Genomic DNA, 15,555 nt, shown 5'->3' on the forward strand with positions numbered 1-15,555 from the left:
ACCACCGTTGTATAGTCCTCCTTGAGGACTGTCCCTAGCTTCCACTGTGTGTACACCATTTTTTTCTTTTTCAAGAGGACCATGATGTCCCTATTGAGGCAGGAGGTCAGGTATCTTCAGCGCGGCTCTGCATTGTGTTGTATCAATTTGTAATTTATACAGTAATGTGGAAACAGCCAAAGTCATAATGTGGGAGCCCAGAAGCCCAGACTTAGTTTCCCACTTGCTGAACTCAGAGAAAAGAAGGTGCTAGTCCTGATTTGAATTAAAGCAAAAGTAATCCCTTCACATGCATTGCAACTCTGCAATACCCAACACTGATTTAACGAACGCCAGTTAACTGACCTTTTTTGACGAGATGAAGTTAAGTTAACTGTCTTGAGGTTGTATTGTAGGAATTCTCCTACAGGTCAGTTAACTGGTCAGCTTTTCCGACCAACTCATTTCAAGTCCGATCCCTCTCTGTTAAACTCAGGGGTTGCTAATCGAAACTGCACCCTGATCAAACCCCACAGGATGGATTCGCTATTCATTCAAAATCCAGTTTATTCTTCCTGTTTCCTTAGAGCCCTCTGCATAAGCAGGTCCTTACTATACACATGCGAATAATTTGTGAATCCTGCATTATAATGCTCAATCTTCTTACATTCAGGGGAAGAGCTCTCTTTCTGACACAAGCAATTACAATTTGCAACCATAAAGGAAGCATCTGCTATAAGGATGACCATACCCTCCTTACAGCTGATCTCAGGCACTGTTCTCCTGTTTCATGGAAATGTTTTTCTGGCCAACAGCCAGAAACTTAGCAGGAACGTGACTTGGCTATACGCGGTAACAATCAAAGATCAGATCTGTGGCCACAGATGAGAAGACTTGCCAGGAGAAAAGGGATCAGTTGCATGCTGTATATATAATTAAACATAAAAAGATTTCCAGGGCATGAGTGCACAGTTCCCTAAGATGTATATAATATACTCAGCTTGTGGGAATTGCATTAACATTTACAAATGGGTGTTCATTTTCTCTTACAGATGCTGGTTCGGGAAGGAACCAGGAAAGTACATAGACTACATATATCAAGGCCCGGTGATTCTTGTTCTTCTGGTAAGCTTATGTGTGGGACTAAGGAGAACTGCATCAAAATAATGAATGTTTATATAGGCCCCTCTTGTATTCGGTGTGTAGTTAGACTGTGCATGGTTTAGACTTGCAATGCATGTGCAAACCCTGAGAAACGTTGAATGTCTTCACATCAGCTTTTCTTGTGCCATTGCATTAGGCCGTGGGAGCTTGCCCCTGGTTGTGGTTCATGAGGAAGTCAAGCCCGTTGGTCCTGTTCCTTTGGGGCAGACTCAACCCTGTAGCAGCCGCTGTATAAACCAGGGCTTGAAGCATCCTGGTGTCTGCCAGAAGGGAGTTTGTAGTGCTTGTCAGTCAGTCTCTTTCTCACCTCCTCCAAATACCTGCCGAGTAGGCAGCATAGCTGGGGTAGTAGGGAGGTATGCCAGTCCATCGTATCTTTGTGATTTTTGTAGAAATGCCATCTGCCTCGGTCTCGGGAGAGGCTCGACTATAGTGAGTCTGGCTGATTCGAGGAAGTACAGTTGGCACTTCCCCGTACCAGCTGGGGTGAAGCCAACCTCTCCTTACCCGCCCATCTGTTTCCACTGTTTAAACACTACATTACTGCAGTTCCAGTCTGCAGCAAGCTTTGTGCAATGCCATTACCCTCATGTGAGCTGGAAGTACACGCAGAGAACCGAATCGCAGGTCTGGCGTGAGTCACCTTCTGCTGAAGCCCCATTACAGTGGAGGTAATGAAGTGAAGCAGATCGCTGCTGAGGGGGAGGGAAAGGAGACTGGAGATTTTCTCTCCAAGATCCTCTGGGGACCCATCTGTAGGGCCTTTCCAACCCGGGAAAGAACAACAGCACCCCAACACTTCTTCCTGGCCTTTCCCTTTGGGCACAATTTATTAATGCACATAAATCAGTGGTTGGCAACCTTTTCTGGCTGCAGGCCAGAATGACCCATCTCAGGTCAGGGCATGAGCATAGGTGGGTGCTAGGACCTGCCTGAAGCTGGAGTCATAGGGGAAAGCACCCACAGTTGAAGCCCCGCTCCATCGAATGCCTCCAAAACCCCATATCCACAGACTGTATCCATGGGTCCATGAGCTGGATCCAGCCTGCAGGCCATGGGTTTTCAAACCCTGACACAGACTCATTGTGCAATGCAGAAGCTGTTCCCATGACCAACAGAGGCTCCCCCATTGTGTTGTATGAATCTGTAATTTATACAGTAATGTGGAAACAGCCAAAGTCATGATGTGGGAGCACAGGAGCCCAGATTTAGTTTCCAACTTGCTGAACTCAGAGAAAAGAAGGTGCTATTCCTGATTTAGAAGGAATTAAAGCAAACGTAATCCCTTCACATGCCCTGGTGTATTGCAACTCTGCAATACCCAACACTGACATAATGAACTCCAGTTAACTAACCTTTTTTGATGAGATAAATTTAAGTTAACTTCCTTGAGGTTGTATTGTAGGAGGTTGCTTGTCAGAGTAACTCATTTCAAACCCGATGGCTCTCTGGTAAACTTGGGGGTTGCTAATCAAAACTGCACCCTGATCAAACTCCACAGGATCAGCTCCTTCAGCCCTTTGAGGCTGTCCCATCTGGGTCTGATCAGAGAACATGGATGGCTTTTCCCAAGCCCCCTTGTTCTCATAGGGCAGAGGACCCTATTATACCTTCAGTCAACTTTTATATTAAATAAAAATATCATTTAATCTCCCTGAAACCACCTCCTCTAATTCCCCTGGCAGTTGCTACCTGTTCCAGAATTCTTCCCGTCATCATTTTTATGCAATCAGCGTTCTCATACTTTTTGCCACTTGCTGGTTTTCCTCCCCAACCTATTGAGAAACTGGGTTTATCTTCCCACACCAAAATCCCATTCCCCAAATTACCTTGAGTGATATTTTTCAAGACCTTTCAATTTTTTTTTTTTTAATATAAAGCATTTTTTATTGACAAGCATTTCATGCCCAGCAGTTTTATGGACAGTGCCTCCCACTGTATGCCACGGTCCTTTGAAAATGTAGCTGTACGTGCCATGGGAGAGCGGCTGGAGGTCCAGCACAAGTATGACTTATTTTCAAAACTTTGGCACTTTTGATTTCCCCGTGCCAGGTTTTCTGTAAGTGCTGTGGTCCCTGTAATTGTTCTGTCGAGGGAGATCATGACAAATTCACAGAGTCCAGCAAATGACAACGATGTCAATTGCTTTTCTGCAAAAACCACCTCGTTTAGGAAAGAAAAGTGTTTTTTGACATAAAAAAGTCTGCTAGAAAAATGTCAGCCCCATTAGTCTGGTTCAGGCTACGTGTAGGAGAAGCTGCCAAGGGTGTGTGACTGAACTATAGCAGTGAACCTCGAGATCCTGAACTAGGAAACCACAAGCAAAGAACCCGTATTTATGTTCTTGGATGGTTCTTGATTAGAGTCTCCTCTGTACCAGGGCAGAGCCCCAGTGAAGTTTGTCCAGACTCCATCATTTGCAGGGTGAAAGCCTGAGAGCTGAGACAATGCCAGGATCAGCCCCCTAGGCTCGAGACAGCTCTAGGATTGGTGCCACTTCTCCCTAGCCCCTTTGTAAAACGGGCCATAGACGCTCACTCGTCTCTTGTAATGCACCTAGGGATCCTCTGATGAAAGCCACACCGTGAGTGTAGTGGCTTCTGTTGCTACTGCTGCTGTTATTTAATAGCCTTGGGCACCTTTGAAGCAGATAATTATAAAATGGCAGAAATGTGGCAGGAAATTAAAATATTAAAATTGAATTCTTGGCTGGTAAGTAAGCAATTAAAGCATTCGGTATTCTGTTGCCTTTCAGGAATCTAATCAAGTAAAGCACAGAAGAGTTGTTATCTTAATTAATTTTTTTTTTTTTTAAAGCCAACACAATGGATATTTTATACCATCTCCCTCGTGCATTTTGACATAATTATAATCTATTAAAAATTCCTGTAGATGGCAGAAAGGCAGTACAGTCACATGCACAACACACCTTACCGGGAGCCAGGAGCCCCGTCTTCTCCTTCTAGCCCCTTCCTGGACTTTTGGCCCTTCCTTCACCTCTCTCTGTTTCTTCTACTCAAATGATGCTCCCATTCCTCTCTTGAAGCCACATTGTAGTGGAGGTGCTCTGAGATCTCCAGAGGAACGGTGCTATACAGGAAATAACTATCTGTATAGGACCTGTGCCATGTCACCGGTGGGAAACCTGGCAGTGGCAAGCAGTGAGTAGTGCCAGGTTTTAGAAAACAGATGTTGGCCCATTCGTTAATTCATTGACGTTTCATGGGGAAATGTTGGGAAATAAGACGAGGGCCCAGATTCTCTTCATCCTGTATACCTTTGAGGTGTCGTAGGATTAGATAGCAGAAAGGACTCCTTTAGCTGGTGAGAACATCCCAATCAGCCCCTTTAGCACCCTCCTTTGTGGGCCCCCTTAATGGAAGGGGTGTTCAACTACCCTGGGAAATGTAGAAATGGCCCTGAAATGCATGAGCAGCCACTAGTTTCTTCTGAACCTGGCAGGGCATGGGCTTGGGGGAGATTCACCCTCTAAGTGGTTTATATTCGAATTTCATTGAGGATGAAAAAAGCACCTCGCTGTTGTCTAGGAGTTTAACTGCTCATGTTTTCTTACCTGAACTTGGGGCAGTTAACAGAGCGCCCTAAGGGATGATAAGATTGAACCGTCACAAAGTCCACCACGACCAATTCAGGCTGGACATAAGGAAGAACTTCTTTACTGTCTGAGCCCCCAAGGTCTGGAATAGACTGCCGCTGGTGGTGGTTCAAGCAGCTACTTTGAACACCTTCAAGAGACATTTGGATGCTTATCTTGCTGGGATCCTATGACCCCAGCTGACTTCCTGCCCCTGGGGCAGGGGGCTGGACTCGATGATCTTCCGAGGTCCCTTCCAGCCCTAATGTCTATGAAATCTATGAAATCTATGAATTGCTGTATGCATTATTAAAATACTACAAATGCACAGTTGTGTGTACAGTTATACGGGCAGGGAGTGGAAAAGCAGTGGTAGAAGCCTGTCCACAGCAATGCAAAGAAGGAGAAGAAGGATGTCCGTATGTACGTGTGCATCTCATCAAGTGAGTCGGCATGAAGAGCTGCTCATCGGGCCAGCAGAGTCATGACAAGTTGTGTTTTGGTATCAGTAGTTCCAAAGCCAGAAAGTCTCAGAAGTAATCTGATATTCAGCTTGTGCATAGTTGCCTTTAGGTCTGCTGTGATCCTGCCACTGGGGAATGCTCTGTGCCATGCTGCCTCGTGTCTCTCCATTTGCTAGGGGCTGAGTCGGGGCAATGGGGATGTGCCTTGGATTCCTGCTCTTGCTTGCTTCGATGGTTCCTTAGGGGCTGTGGCAACTGGCTGTAATTTAGAAGATCCTCAAGGCCGCTCTGGACTGAGCCTCAGGCCAAACCAGCTGCCATCCAGGTCTAGAATTTGGTTCCTGAATCTCGCTTGGGTACCACTGTAACTTGGCCTGTCTCATAAGAATAATGGAAGTACAACAGTAATTGCATTATATAATTGGAGATATTCGATACATTTTAAGAAATTAGGTTCCTTATTTTTTCCATTATTGTTAATGGGGCACTTCTGTGCAAGGAAAGGTGCAGCGGAGAAGGGGTTATGACCCTGAATTCATTCAACAGTCTTATTTTTAACATTCTACTTAAGACATTCTCCCATGGCAAAGCTGCGTTTTTCATTCAAATCCTGTTTCTCATTAAAAAAAAAATTCAGCTATAAATTGTACTAACGCTACTAAATGGTCTGTCATTTTATGAGGCCTCTTCAAGGCTAATCAAGCAATAAATAGTGGCTCAAATGTCCTTTATCACTGCACTTTTAAAGAGTCATTAGGGGAAGTTCTGGATAAATAGCACCGAAGATTGATTTATCCAGGTAGAATACAATGGCAGGGCTGACTTCCCCAGCAGTGAGCCATAAATCTCTGCTTTAGAAATGAGAGGATGGTTCAGTCCTTTTTCTTTGGGTTTGAAGTAGATGCTAGAATTGGAGGAGAGGCCACTAAGAAAGCCCGAAAGCTCAGAGGCAGTTTCACTCTCAGATAAATAGATTTCTATTTGAACCAATAATGAGTCAAAAGATGCAAATAAAATATGAAGTGCCTAAGTAACTTAAGGCCAAGGCTAACCAAGGGGTTCAGACACCTAATTGACCCTTGAAATCAGTAGTAAATTGGAGGTTGCCTCCTACTTTGGTAAATCTGCTTGGGAAAACTGACTGGTATAACTTGACAGGTGTCATTATATTGCTGTCATTACACTAGGAGGAAGTGATATATAAGCTATAATAGAAGAAGGCTGTGTTAATCCTATATGTGTGGGGACAGAGTCAGGTCAGTAAAGGCGTTTCACTAGAGCTCCAACCATATGACTTTGAGCCTTGCTCCAAACTTGTGTTGAAGGTCACCCACCCCTTGTTGACACGTGGGTACCTGGTTAGTTGGGTTGGGATATTGAAAGCATGACATGATGCCAGCCCCTTGTGTACCGCTGATGGCAGAATTCGGCATATTTTAATAACACTAGCCTGATGGGCCACTGGGTTTGGGTGAACTTTGACCTTTATTCCCAAATAATGTCCCCACAGAGAGTTATACTGGAATAATAGCCATAGCAGTACAATGATACCAGAATAATTCTGCCACAGCCAGAGATGCCAAGTACATGGGGCCCAAGGGCCCTGGCCCTCCTCGGGAAGAGGACTGTCCCCTCAGATACATAAAACTTTCCACATGTCCATCTCCCCGGCAAATATAAAAGTCAGTGACTATGGCCACAGCTCTACATAGACCTTAAATTCTCTTTTCAAAGAAGTCATAGACCAGAGCCTAAGTCTCACTGAAACTCCCTGGGACTCCAGGTCCTGGGAGAGTCATACCCTTTGATTCCTCTTCATCCCATACCACATACAGGCCAGACCCCCAGGACAAAATAAGTAAAGAGGGTGCATGACTTATTGTCATTGTGATTTTCTACTCACTGTTAGAGGTAAATGGTTATACAAGGGACCCTCCAAGAGAAGAAAGCCCTCAATACCTTCTTGCTGGTCCCCTGGTGCATCTTGTGGCCAAGAAGAATGATGCTGAGAGTTTCCAAGCTCAGCAGTGGTTAAGGATGCAGGGACCTTACATGTTTGTCTGCTTCCTTTTTTCTTTCGGAAGAAGTAGAAATGTTTGCAGATGCCCAGAATTGGAAGACAAGGCCCAGATTACTTTTGGTCAGAGGTTTTTTGCTTTTGTTTGGACGTCGGACTCAGAGGAAGACACAGGCGTGAAATGGAAATTGCACGTTCTGGTCTCCACATCTCAAACAGGAGCTGGTAGAATTAGAAAAAAGGAGAGCAAAGGGTCACCAAGATGGTCAGGGTTACAGAGCCGCTGTCTCACCAGGAGGGACTAAAAAGGCTAGAATTCTTCAGTTTGGAAAGGAAAACGCTTGGTATGATAGAGGTCTATGAAACCACGAATGGTGCTGATCAAGCGAACAGGTAAATGCTATTCATCAAGTCCTAGAATATAAGCACTGGGGGCCATCCACTGAAACGAGCCAGAGATAAAGTATATATATATTCATATATATATATTCTCTCTCTAATGCCTGTGCTACTGCTATTGTTAGAGGCAGAATATTGAGCTAGATGGACCATTGGTCTGACCTAATATGGCTCTTCTCATATTGTGTGTACAAAGCCTATTTCCCTAGAAAAATACGAGGGAGCAAATGCATTTTATTTCTTCCCCATTCCTTGATGCATTTCAGTGCTGGAAAGAAGCCAAGCTGATATAGTCATGCCAATGTGGTTGACACTATGAAATTCAATTTCTTATAGTAACTGCAAAATCCAATTGTATCCGATAGTTTTGATTGCAATGTGTAGTACAAATGCCATTCTTGCTTCTCATAACTTCTCAGCCTGGTTTTAATCTAGCATCTTTTTCTGTATGGATCTACCGGGGGCAAAGAGTTGATAATCCCTGCCAGCACATCAAATTTCTGCTTCTAAGTAGTATAGTGTAGTTGATACAGCACCTTTGATGCAATCAGTCTCCAAGTGCTGGCAAGCCAGTGAAAGGTACAGTCAGAGGAACAGGATCAACCCATCTGGAAATGAGCATGAGGTGTAGTTAATTGAATGTCTTTTTTCTCAGCCGCCGCCAGTGTTAGCTAGCCCCCAGCACCAAATCTGAATTGCTCTGTAATATTTCTGAAACCAAGAGCTTGTTAACATCCAATGTTTCAAACTGTTGGAGCCCAGGGCTCCTCAGCACATTGGTTTGAAATATTTAGGCTGTTTAACACTTGTACATGTCTTTAGCAGATTTTTTCTCCCTCCGTAACTGAGAAACGAGCAGCTTTCTGACCTGTGCAGTTAAGGCCTTTTTCAAATAATTAATAGGGATAAATTTATTGCTGGCGTAAGCGGGCACATGAATAGACAGAGAGACCTACACTCTACTCCCAACTCTGCTCTGAATCAGCCATTTGGCAAGTGAAATCCCTGCGGTGTGCCTCAGTTTCCCCATCTATATCACAGCATTAGTGATCCTTATCTTCCTCTGGAAGGTGCTTTGAAATCTGCAGATGGCCAGTGACTGTGGATGCGCTAGGGGTGATTGAGTTAAGGATAGTGCCCTTACCAAATGTGGAATGTGATCCTGGGTCTCAAGAAATTCCTCAGGATCTATAATCCATGTTTTCAAGTGGCCTTAATGACTTATATTAATCAGCTTCGGGTCCCTGTATGTATGTTATATCCTCCCCTTGTTGCAATACAAGCAGACAAGAACCATTTTGGATGGACTCAATCTAATAGATGTCCCAAGGATGGAGCAACTCCTCCATCCAGTAGACCTTTAAAAATGACAACTACCCTAAAAACATGCTACCGCTCAACCCAAGCCACTGGATCTGGTGGAGAAATCAATAGTTAAAATGCTAAGAGACTGTGATATTCAGGAGGTCCCACCCAGGGACTGAGAGAGAGTGCTTGGCTCATTTAGTCTAACAAAACCAGGGCTGAGATGGGGTACGCTTGCTGTCTAAGAGCACATTAAGGGGATAAAACCCCAGGGTGCTATCTGCATCTGCTATCTTCTCAGCTGGAGAAGAGTGATTTAAGCTAAAAGGCAGTGTTGGACAGATGTATGTCCATAGGCCATGAATTCATCTAGTCTGGAAATTAGGAGAAGAAGTCTAAAACATTACAGCAGTGAAGTTCAATAGCCTTCCTGTCATCTGGTGGAGACAACGATGCATCTTGATTTAGGATGGAGCATAATGAACAGTAATTTGTGGCATGGCTGCCTACTATAGACAGGATTGGAAATCAAGGGCCCCACCAGTCTCCTCTTTAATAATCCTGTGACCATAATGATAACTTCCAGCCTTGAAATCCTATAAAATTCACTGCCGTGAAAAATGGTGTCACAGTCAGTTCACTCCACATATTGCTTTTTGTGGTAAGTAAGAGCACCGTTTAATAGAGATCACAAACTGCCCCATCTTGATCTGAGATAGTTCAATGGATAGCACCCAACACAGATGCACATCTGTTATTAGCCAGCCCAGAAACTGGTTAAGAAAGAAGGAGCATCAGGCGCACACAGGGGAGTGGGAAACAGGGAGGTTTGCGGTAGCCTTGAGAAATAATCAGCTGCGTGTCTGATGGGATCGGCTGAAGCGGGGGTCTGGCCTTGGCAAACGTGCGTCAAAAAGAGGAGGCCTTAAATGATGTTTAGTCAGTAGGAAACGGTGAACCTCCAGATGGTTTGGAGCAGTTGTGAATATAAGTAAGCAGTTAGTTTTGTTTTATGAGCAGATCCCATGGGCTGGTGGGTAAGTCCCTTAGACCCACTGAAATCAGTGGGAGTTGGGCACTGGACTAGGTCTTAGGCTGTAGTGTCACTGGAGGTGGGTTCAAAAAGGGTGCCAGAATGACAGCTTCCAGGGAGCCTGCACCTCAGCGGAGGCAGCCCGGGTATGGGGGCATCATGCCACGACAACAGCATCATTGCAGCAGCCAGGGTCTCTGGGTCTCCAAGGCAGGTAAGACCGACACCCTGCCCCTTCCCTTCTCTTTGGGATTTCTGCTCAGGGCATCAAGCTCACTAGTTACGCCTCTGGATGTAGGTGCCTAACTAACTCTGAGGATTGGGGCATTAGCATCTTTGTACCCGAGTTGTCCATCTGTAATAGGGGAATGATAGCACTGTCCAACAGCCAGAGGTGTTGAGAAGATAAACATACCAGGCTTCAACTCCCTGCAGGGGGGTTCGAAAAAGGATGGAGCTGGGCTGTTCTCAGTGGTGGCAGATGACAGGACAAGGAGCAATGGGCTCAACTTGCAGCAAGGGAAGTATAGTTTCAATATTAGGAAAAGCTTTCTCATGAGGAGGGTAGTAAAGCGCTGGAACAGGCTCCCCAGAGAGGTGGTTGAAGCTCCATCCTTGGAGGGGTTTTTTTAAGACCCAGCTAAACACAGTCTTGGCTAGGTTGATCTAGTTAGGATGGTCCTGCTTTGAGCAGGGGGTTGGACTAGCTGGAGATGGTCCCTTCCAACCCTCATTTTCTACGATGCTATGATAGTAAAGGTTGGAAGGTAGCAGACCCTATAGCAACGAAGGCTAGAAAAGTACAAGAAATAATGAGACAGGTTGGGTGTTTTGCTTTGTCCTGGTGCCTGGGAGTACAAGTTGTCTGTATGTTGGAGGTGAAGCTATGCTGGCAGATCTGACTGAAACAAAAACTCAACATGTGAGAGAAGAGAGAGGGAAGAGCCCGTTGTAAAAAACGTTGGAGGATGTATTCTGTTCAGAGAGTCATGCAAAGTCGGGAGATTTCTCTAAATCTGTGCTGTCCATTTGAAGTTGGGATATTGGGCTGGAAGTTGTATGCAAATACACTTAATTGCAAGATTTCTGCCCTGACAATAAATTGCACACAACGCTGAATAACTCAATGATGATAAAAGGAAAAGTCACTGCTCCTCACACCATTTTGGTGCCTTCTATTCTGATTCTGGATGGAAATGGAAAGTAATTTCAGGGGGGAAAAAAAGTATCTAGAGCATTTCACACCCCCTCCCCCCATTCAACATTTGGATTTGATTTTGGTTTTATAGAGGGTTAGGGAGTGGGATGGGTTGTTTTAAATAACCTTGTTCACTCATCCCTATTGTGACAGCGGAGCAGGAGTCACTGAAAGATTTCTGGGAAGGGGTCCTCAGATGTAAATAAGAATCCATATTGCATAATTGCTCAGTGAGGCTTATCTAAATTAGCTCTTGGTAAGACCCCATCTTGTACCTGGTTTGAATACCACCACAAGTTGCCCTGGCAGGATCACCAGACTTTCTCTATTCATTTTCCAGAGCTCCTGTCCTCCTGCTGCATTATCGGTCCCTTCTGTTTTAGACAGGCGAGCCCTGCCAAGTACAAATGGAATCATTAAATCAGGCAGAATAATAAGCTCGAGCTGACAAGTTTTATCTTTGAACTTGTCAACTGGCCATAGTCGCTCCACTGGGAGAAGAAGGAGCAGTTAGCCAAGTCTCAATGTGAGTTTTCTTCCAGACTTGTTAAGACAGGGGCGGACATAATGCAGCCCTCCACGCCATTCTAAAATATTTAGAAAATTAATATTTTATCTGCCCCTGGCTGCCTGTCATGCGGCCCTCGATGGCTTGCCAAAACTCAGTAAGCGGCCCTCCGCCCTAAATAATTGCTCACCCCTGTGTTAAGAGCATCAAGGGAAGAAGAGTCCATTAATTTTATACACAAGGGCATTTTCATCTCAAGTCACGGGGAGAACTGCATTGGGGCATCAGTAACAAGTCCACCCGTGTACCAGTCCACACAGCAGGGCCAACGTTGAGAAGCAAAATATAGATATCCAGCCTAGGTTGGGTGGATTTGTATGGAAAAGTAGGATCAGGTAAAAACTTTTGCCCTAGGTCAGATCCTTTTCCTAGGATCTTGTAAACATTTATTACCCAAACTAATTCCCTGTCACTGTAATGGCAGGGCACTGGCAGTGCCCCCCACCCCACTTCTTTTACCAATGGCATGTTGAAGGGTGTTCATGGTGTTTCGGATATGAGTCCTTTACTTGTGGGTGAGGTGGTTTACAATCCTTAGATGAAAAGGCTTATAGAGCCACAACATCCTGTAGTAATCACTGGTGGTTATTAGTATACGGTACCATCACTGCTCTATATGAACCGCAGTGCTATAGAGGAGTCCTCATATAAACGTTATAGGAAGGACACTATAAAAACGTAATTTGTAATTTGAGGTCTTTCTGCCAACGTGGCTGAGCTGATCTCATCCCCTTGGACCATTCTTCCCCATTGAATGTGCCTTCAGTGCTCTGTTCAGTTAATGGACCACCTCTTGGCTGGAGCAGGCGGGCTGACAAAGTAAAATGTTTAAGAAAATTGGTTCAGGGAATTAGTAAAGGGGATGTGCAATGAGTTTAGGGTCCAGATCACAATTCAACCATCCATGATTTAACAGCAGATTGGTGTAAGGTGGTGGCAAGTTCAGTTCTGAAGTGAGGGATAGTTCAGCTAACCCTCTCCTAAATCTCATGTTGGACCCCCACGTAGCACAATTTGAACATGTTTCGTGTTATCTGCCTTGTCTCTGGATTAGCCCAGAATTGGGAGCACTGGAGTTACACCAAGGGATCACTCTTTTGGTGTGTTTTTCACCAGTTTGAACTAGGAAGCATGGGATGGGGGCACTGGGAAATGCTACGTAACTGCAAAACAAGGATGAAAAGAAGAGGATGAAAATCAAAGCCGAATGCCTGCAAGTGTCTGTGACATCATGGAAGAGTCTGACAGAACTGGCGTTTCTTGCCCTGTATAAATGACCTGAGAAGTTTTACAAGCCCCTGCACTTCTGGAGAGCTAAAAGAAATAACATGAACTGGGCCAGCATTATGCATACTCTTCCCCACGCAGATCTGCAGATATACATCAGTGCCGACCTAAACATACCTGACTTTCCAGGCTTGGGCTTCTAATGGACAAGGACAAGTGTCTGAGTACTGGAGTATATCGTAGAGGTTAGGGGAAGAGTGCGTCTATCTGCATCCTCGTACCAAACCGGTACATTTTCCCATCCAGCTCATTCTTCATCAGGTCTCGTTTGCAATGACTTGAGCACAAGGCTTTTCACTGTTCCCCCTGGGAGACTATTCCACAGCTTACCAGGTCTTGACACTTCCTGATTTTCCTTATCAGTTTTCCTCTTTTTAATTTCATCTTATTATTCCTGGTTAAATAACATTTCCCAACACCTGGTATTAACCAAAAGCCGCCTTTATGATGCACGTAACCTTTGAAAGGAGGTCTTTTGTAATAAAAGAGCCCCGTCTAGTAATAATGCCAAAGCAATGTGACAGGGCAATTAAAAGAGGAATTAAGAAACTGGCAGAAAATTAGTTCATCGAGGTCAAGATGACAGTATCTTATGCTTCAGTTGAAATGACTGCTCTGAATGCAGCTTGGGTTACTAAATTATGGGGGGGTGGGATTTTACTGCATTATATAGAAGTAGAGAGAAGGACAAGTGGATCCATATTTACATTTATTGGGAGCGAAGACAGCAAACATTAAGGGAAATATATAAGAACAAAGACTTTATAAAGTACAAAAAGCAGAGCACCATTGAAATGTGCATTGTAAATGGGAACTCTCCATTAACCACTTGCAAAGGAGGTAGAAGGAGTAGTGATTTTTCATTTAAATTCATGAATGTCTCAAGGGACATCTGTGAAGAAACCTTCTCAGTAAGAATTCCCTTTTGTGGTTCATGGGGTCCTGTTTAGATCATGGGGTGAGCTGGACCGGTAATTTTTTTTCTTATGCTGCGTCTTATGTTGGAAAACACCAAAATATTCTGAAAATGGTCGGTTCCAGCAAGTCACTTTGTTTGGGGAAAAAATCATTCAAAATTCAAAACCTTGTTTTGTGCTCCAATACAACTTTTTATTATTCGAAATCTGAAGTTAAATGTGTCTTATAGGAATGGGCAGACAAGGTTCCTTGGGTGAATTTGATATCTTTTATTAGACCTTATAGGAATGAAAATTTTCAAGTGATATGAGCCATGTTTTTTTCAGGGGATCAATTTGCTTAATTTTTTTTTGAGATTTTTGATGTTTCATCCCTGTGTGGGATGTAGAAAAACCTAAAGAAAAAAAAAAGCGTTAATATTGTTGCAGAGCTGGGGAAAAACATTTCCTGCCTAACTGCAATTGTACACTCTCTGAGGCTGTAATTATGGGTGTTTTGGATCTTAATTTATTATCCGGCACGTAGTTATCACTTAATGCTGAAGAGTAAAAGAATAAGATCTGCACTGATTTACCAGCTATGGGGGTGTGGCCTTAGCAATTTCTTCCATCGATATCAGAAGACAATCTTAACCAACCTTTTCATTATGAAGCTGAAAACATGCCTTCAAAACAGACAATTAAAGGTATCAAACCAGAAAAAAACCACACAACCAGGCTCTCAGCATTTCTTCTATTAAATGTCACTTCATCTGTCTTCATTATGGAATTGCCATCTGAGTTTTTGTCCAGTTCTGAGATAAAATGGGTTTGTCGACACAGTGCCCCAGAAATAATAAGAAGGCCTTGATGAATAACTGTATGCTCTTTTAGATGCAGTATAGGAACTTCAAAGCCATTTCTCCTGGAAACATCTCTTTGCAAGCATAAATTCTTTCATCATTTGATGCTGTTGCTGATATGGAGGAATATAAACACCAGCCGTCCTATCCTTAGCTGGTGGAAAGCAGCATAATTCCAGCAAATAACTAGAGCTATATTGACTTTCTTCAGCTAAGGAGCCACTCCTGTATTTCTACTGTCAATAATAGTAGGCTCTTGCAGACACACCATCTTTGCTGCATTTAGTTCAGGTGACCGGCATCTGTGCTAGCTTCACCTGGGTGTGAGGAGCTACACTGCAAAGACATATGTGAGTAACTGCGGCTTTGCTGATATGACGTTGCTGGGATTTCTGGGCTGCACGGTTGTATCCCAGTGAATTAAGGGAGAACTTGGCTGTCGTTCTGGGAATATGGGATAATTGTGGAGAAGCCTTGGAGGACTAAGAGCATTGTGTGGTAACTAGTAGGGTGAAAGTGCTAGACTTTAGGAAAGCTGATTTCAATGAACTCAGACGATTAGTCAAGGACACACTGCAGAGTAGGAGTTTTGAAGTGATGGGAGCCCAGGAAGGGTGGCTGTACCTTAAGGAAATGATCCTTCGGGCACAAAGCGAGACGATCCCCGTGCGAGGTAAAAGAGGGAAAGGGGCCAGGAGGCTTCCCTGGCTGACCAGAGAAATCCAGGGCAGCCTAAGGGCCAAAAGGGGAGCACATAAAAAGTGGAAACAGGGAGAGATCACCAAAG

The 15,555-nt window shown here is 44.2% G+C and overlaps 1 protein-coding gene across 1 annotated transcript in view; it reads left to right on the top strand.

Moving 5' to 3' along the window:
• CRHR2 (corticotropin releasing hormone receptor 2) overlaps positions 1-15,555 on the top strand; it is a 264,464-nt gene that overhangs the window by 203,570 nt on the left and 45,339 nt on the right. Inside the window, exon 9 of the mRNA XM_025203381.1 lies at positions 1,032-1,104. Within this exon, the coding sequence (XP_025059166.1) occupies positions 1,032-1,104 (73 nt within the window). The remainder of the gene's footprint in view (positions 1-1,031; positions 1,105-15,555) is intronic.

This window comes from Alligator sinensis, unplaced genomic scaffold, assembly GCF_000455745.1.
Source record: "Alligator sinensis unplaced genomic scaffold, ASM45574v1 scaffold885_1, whole genome shotgun sequence".
NCBI lineage: Eukaryota > Metazoa > Chordata > Crocodylia > Alligatoridae > Alligator > Alligator sinensis.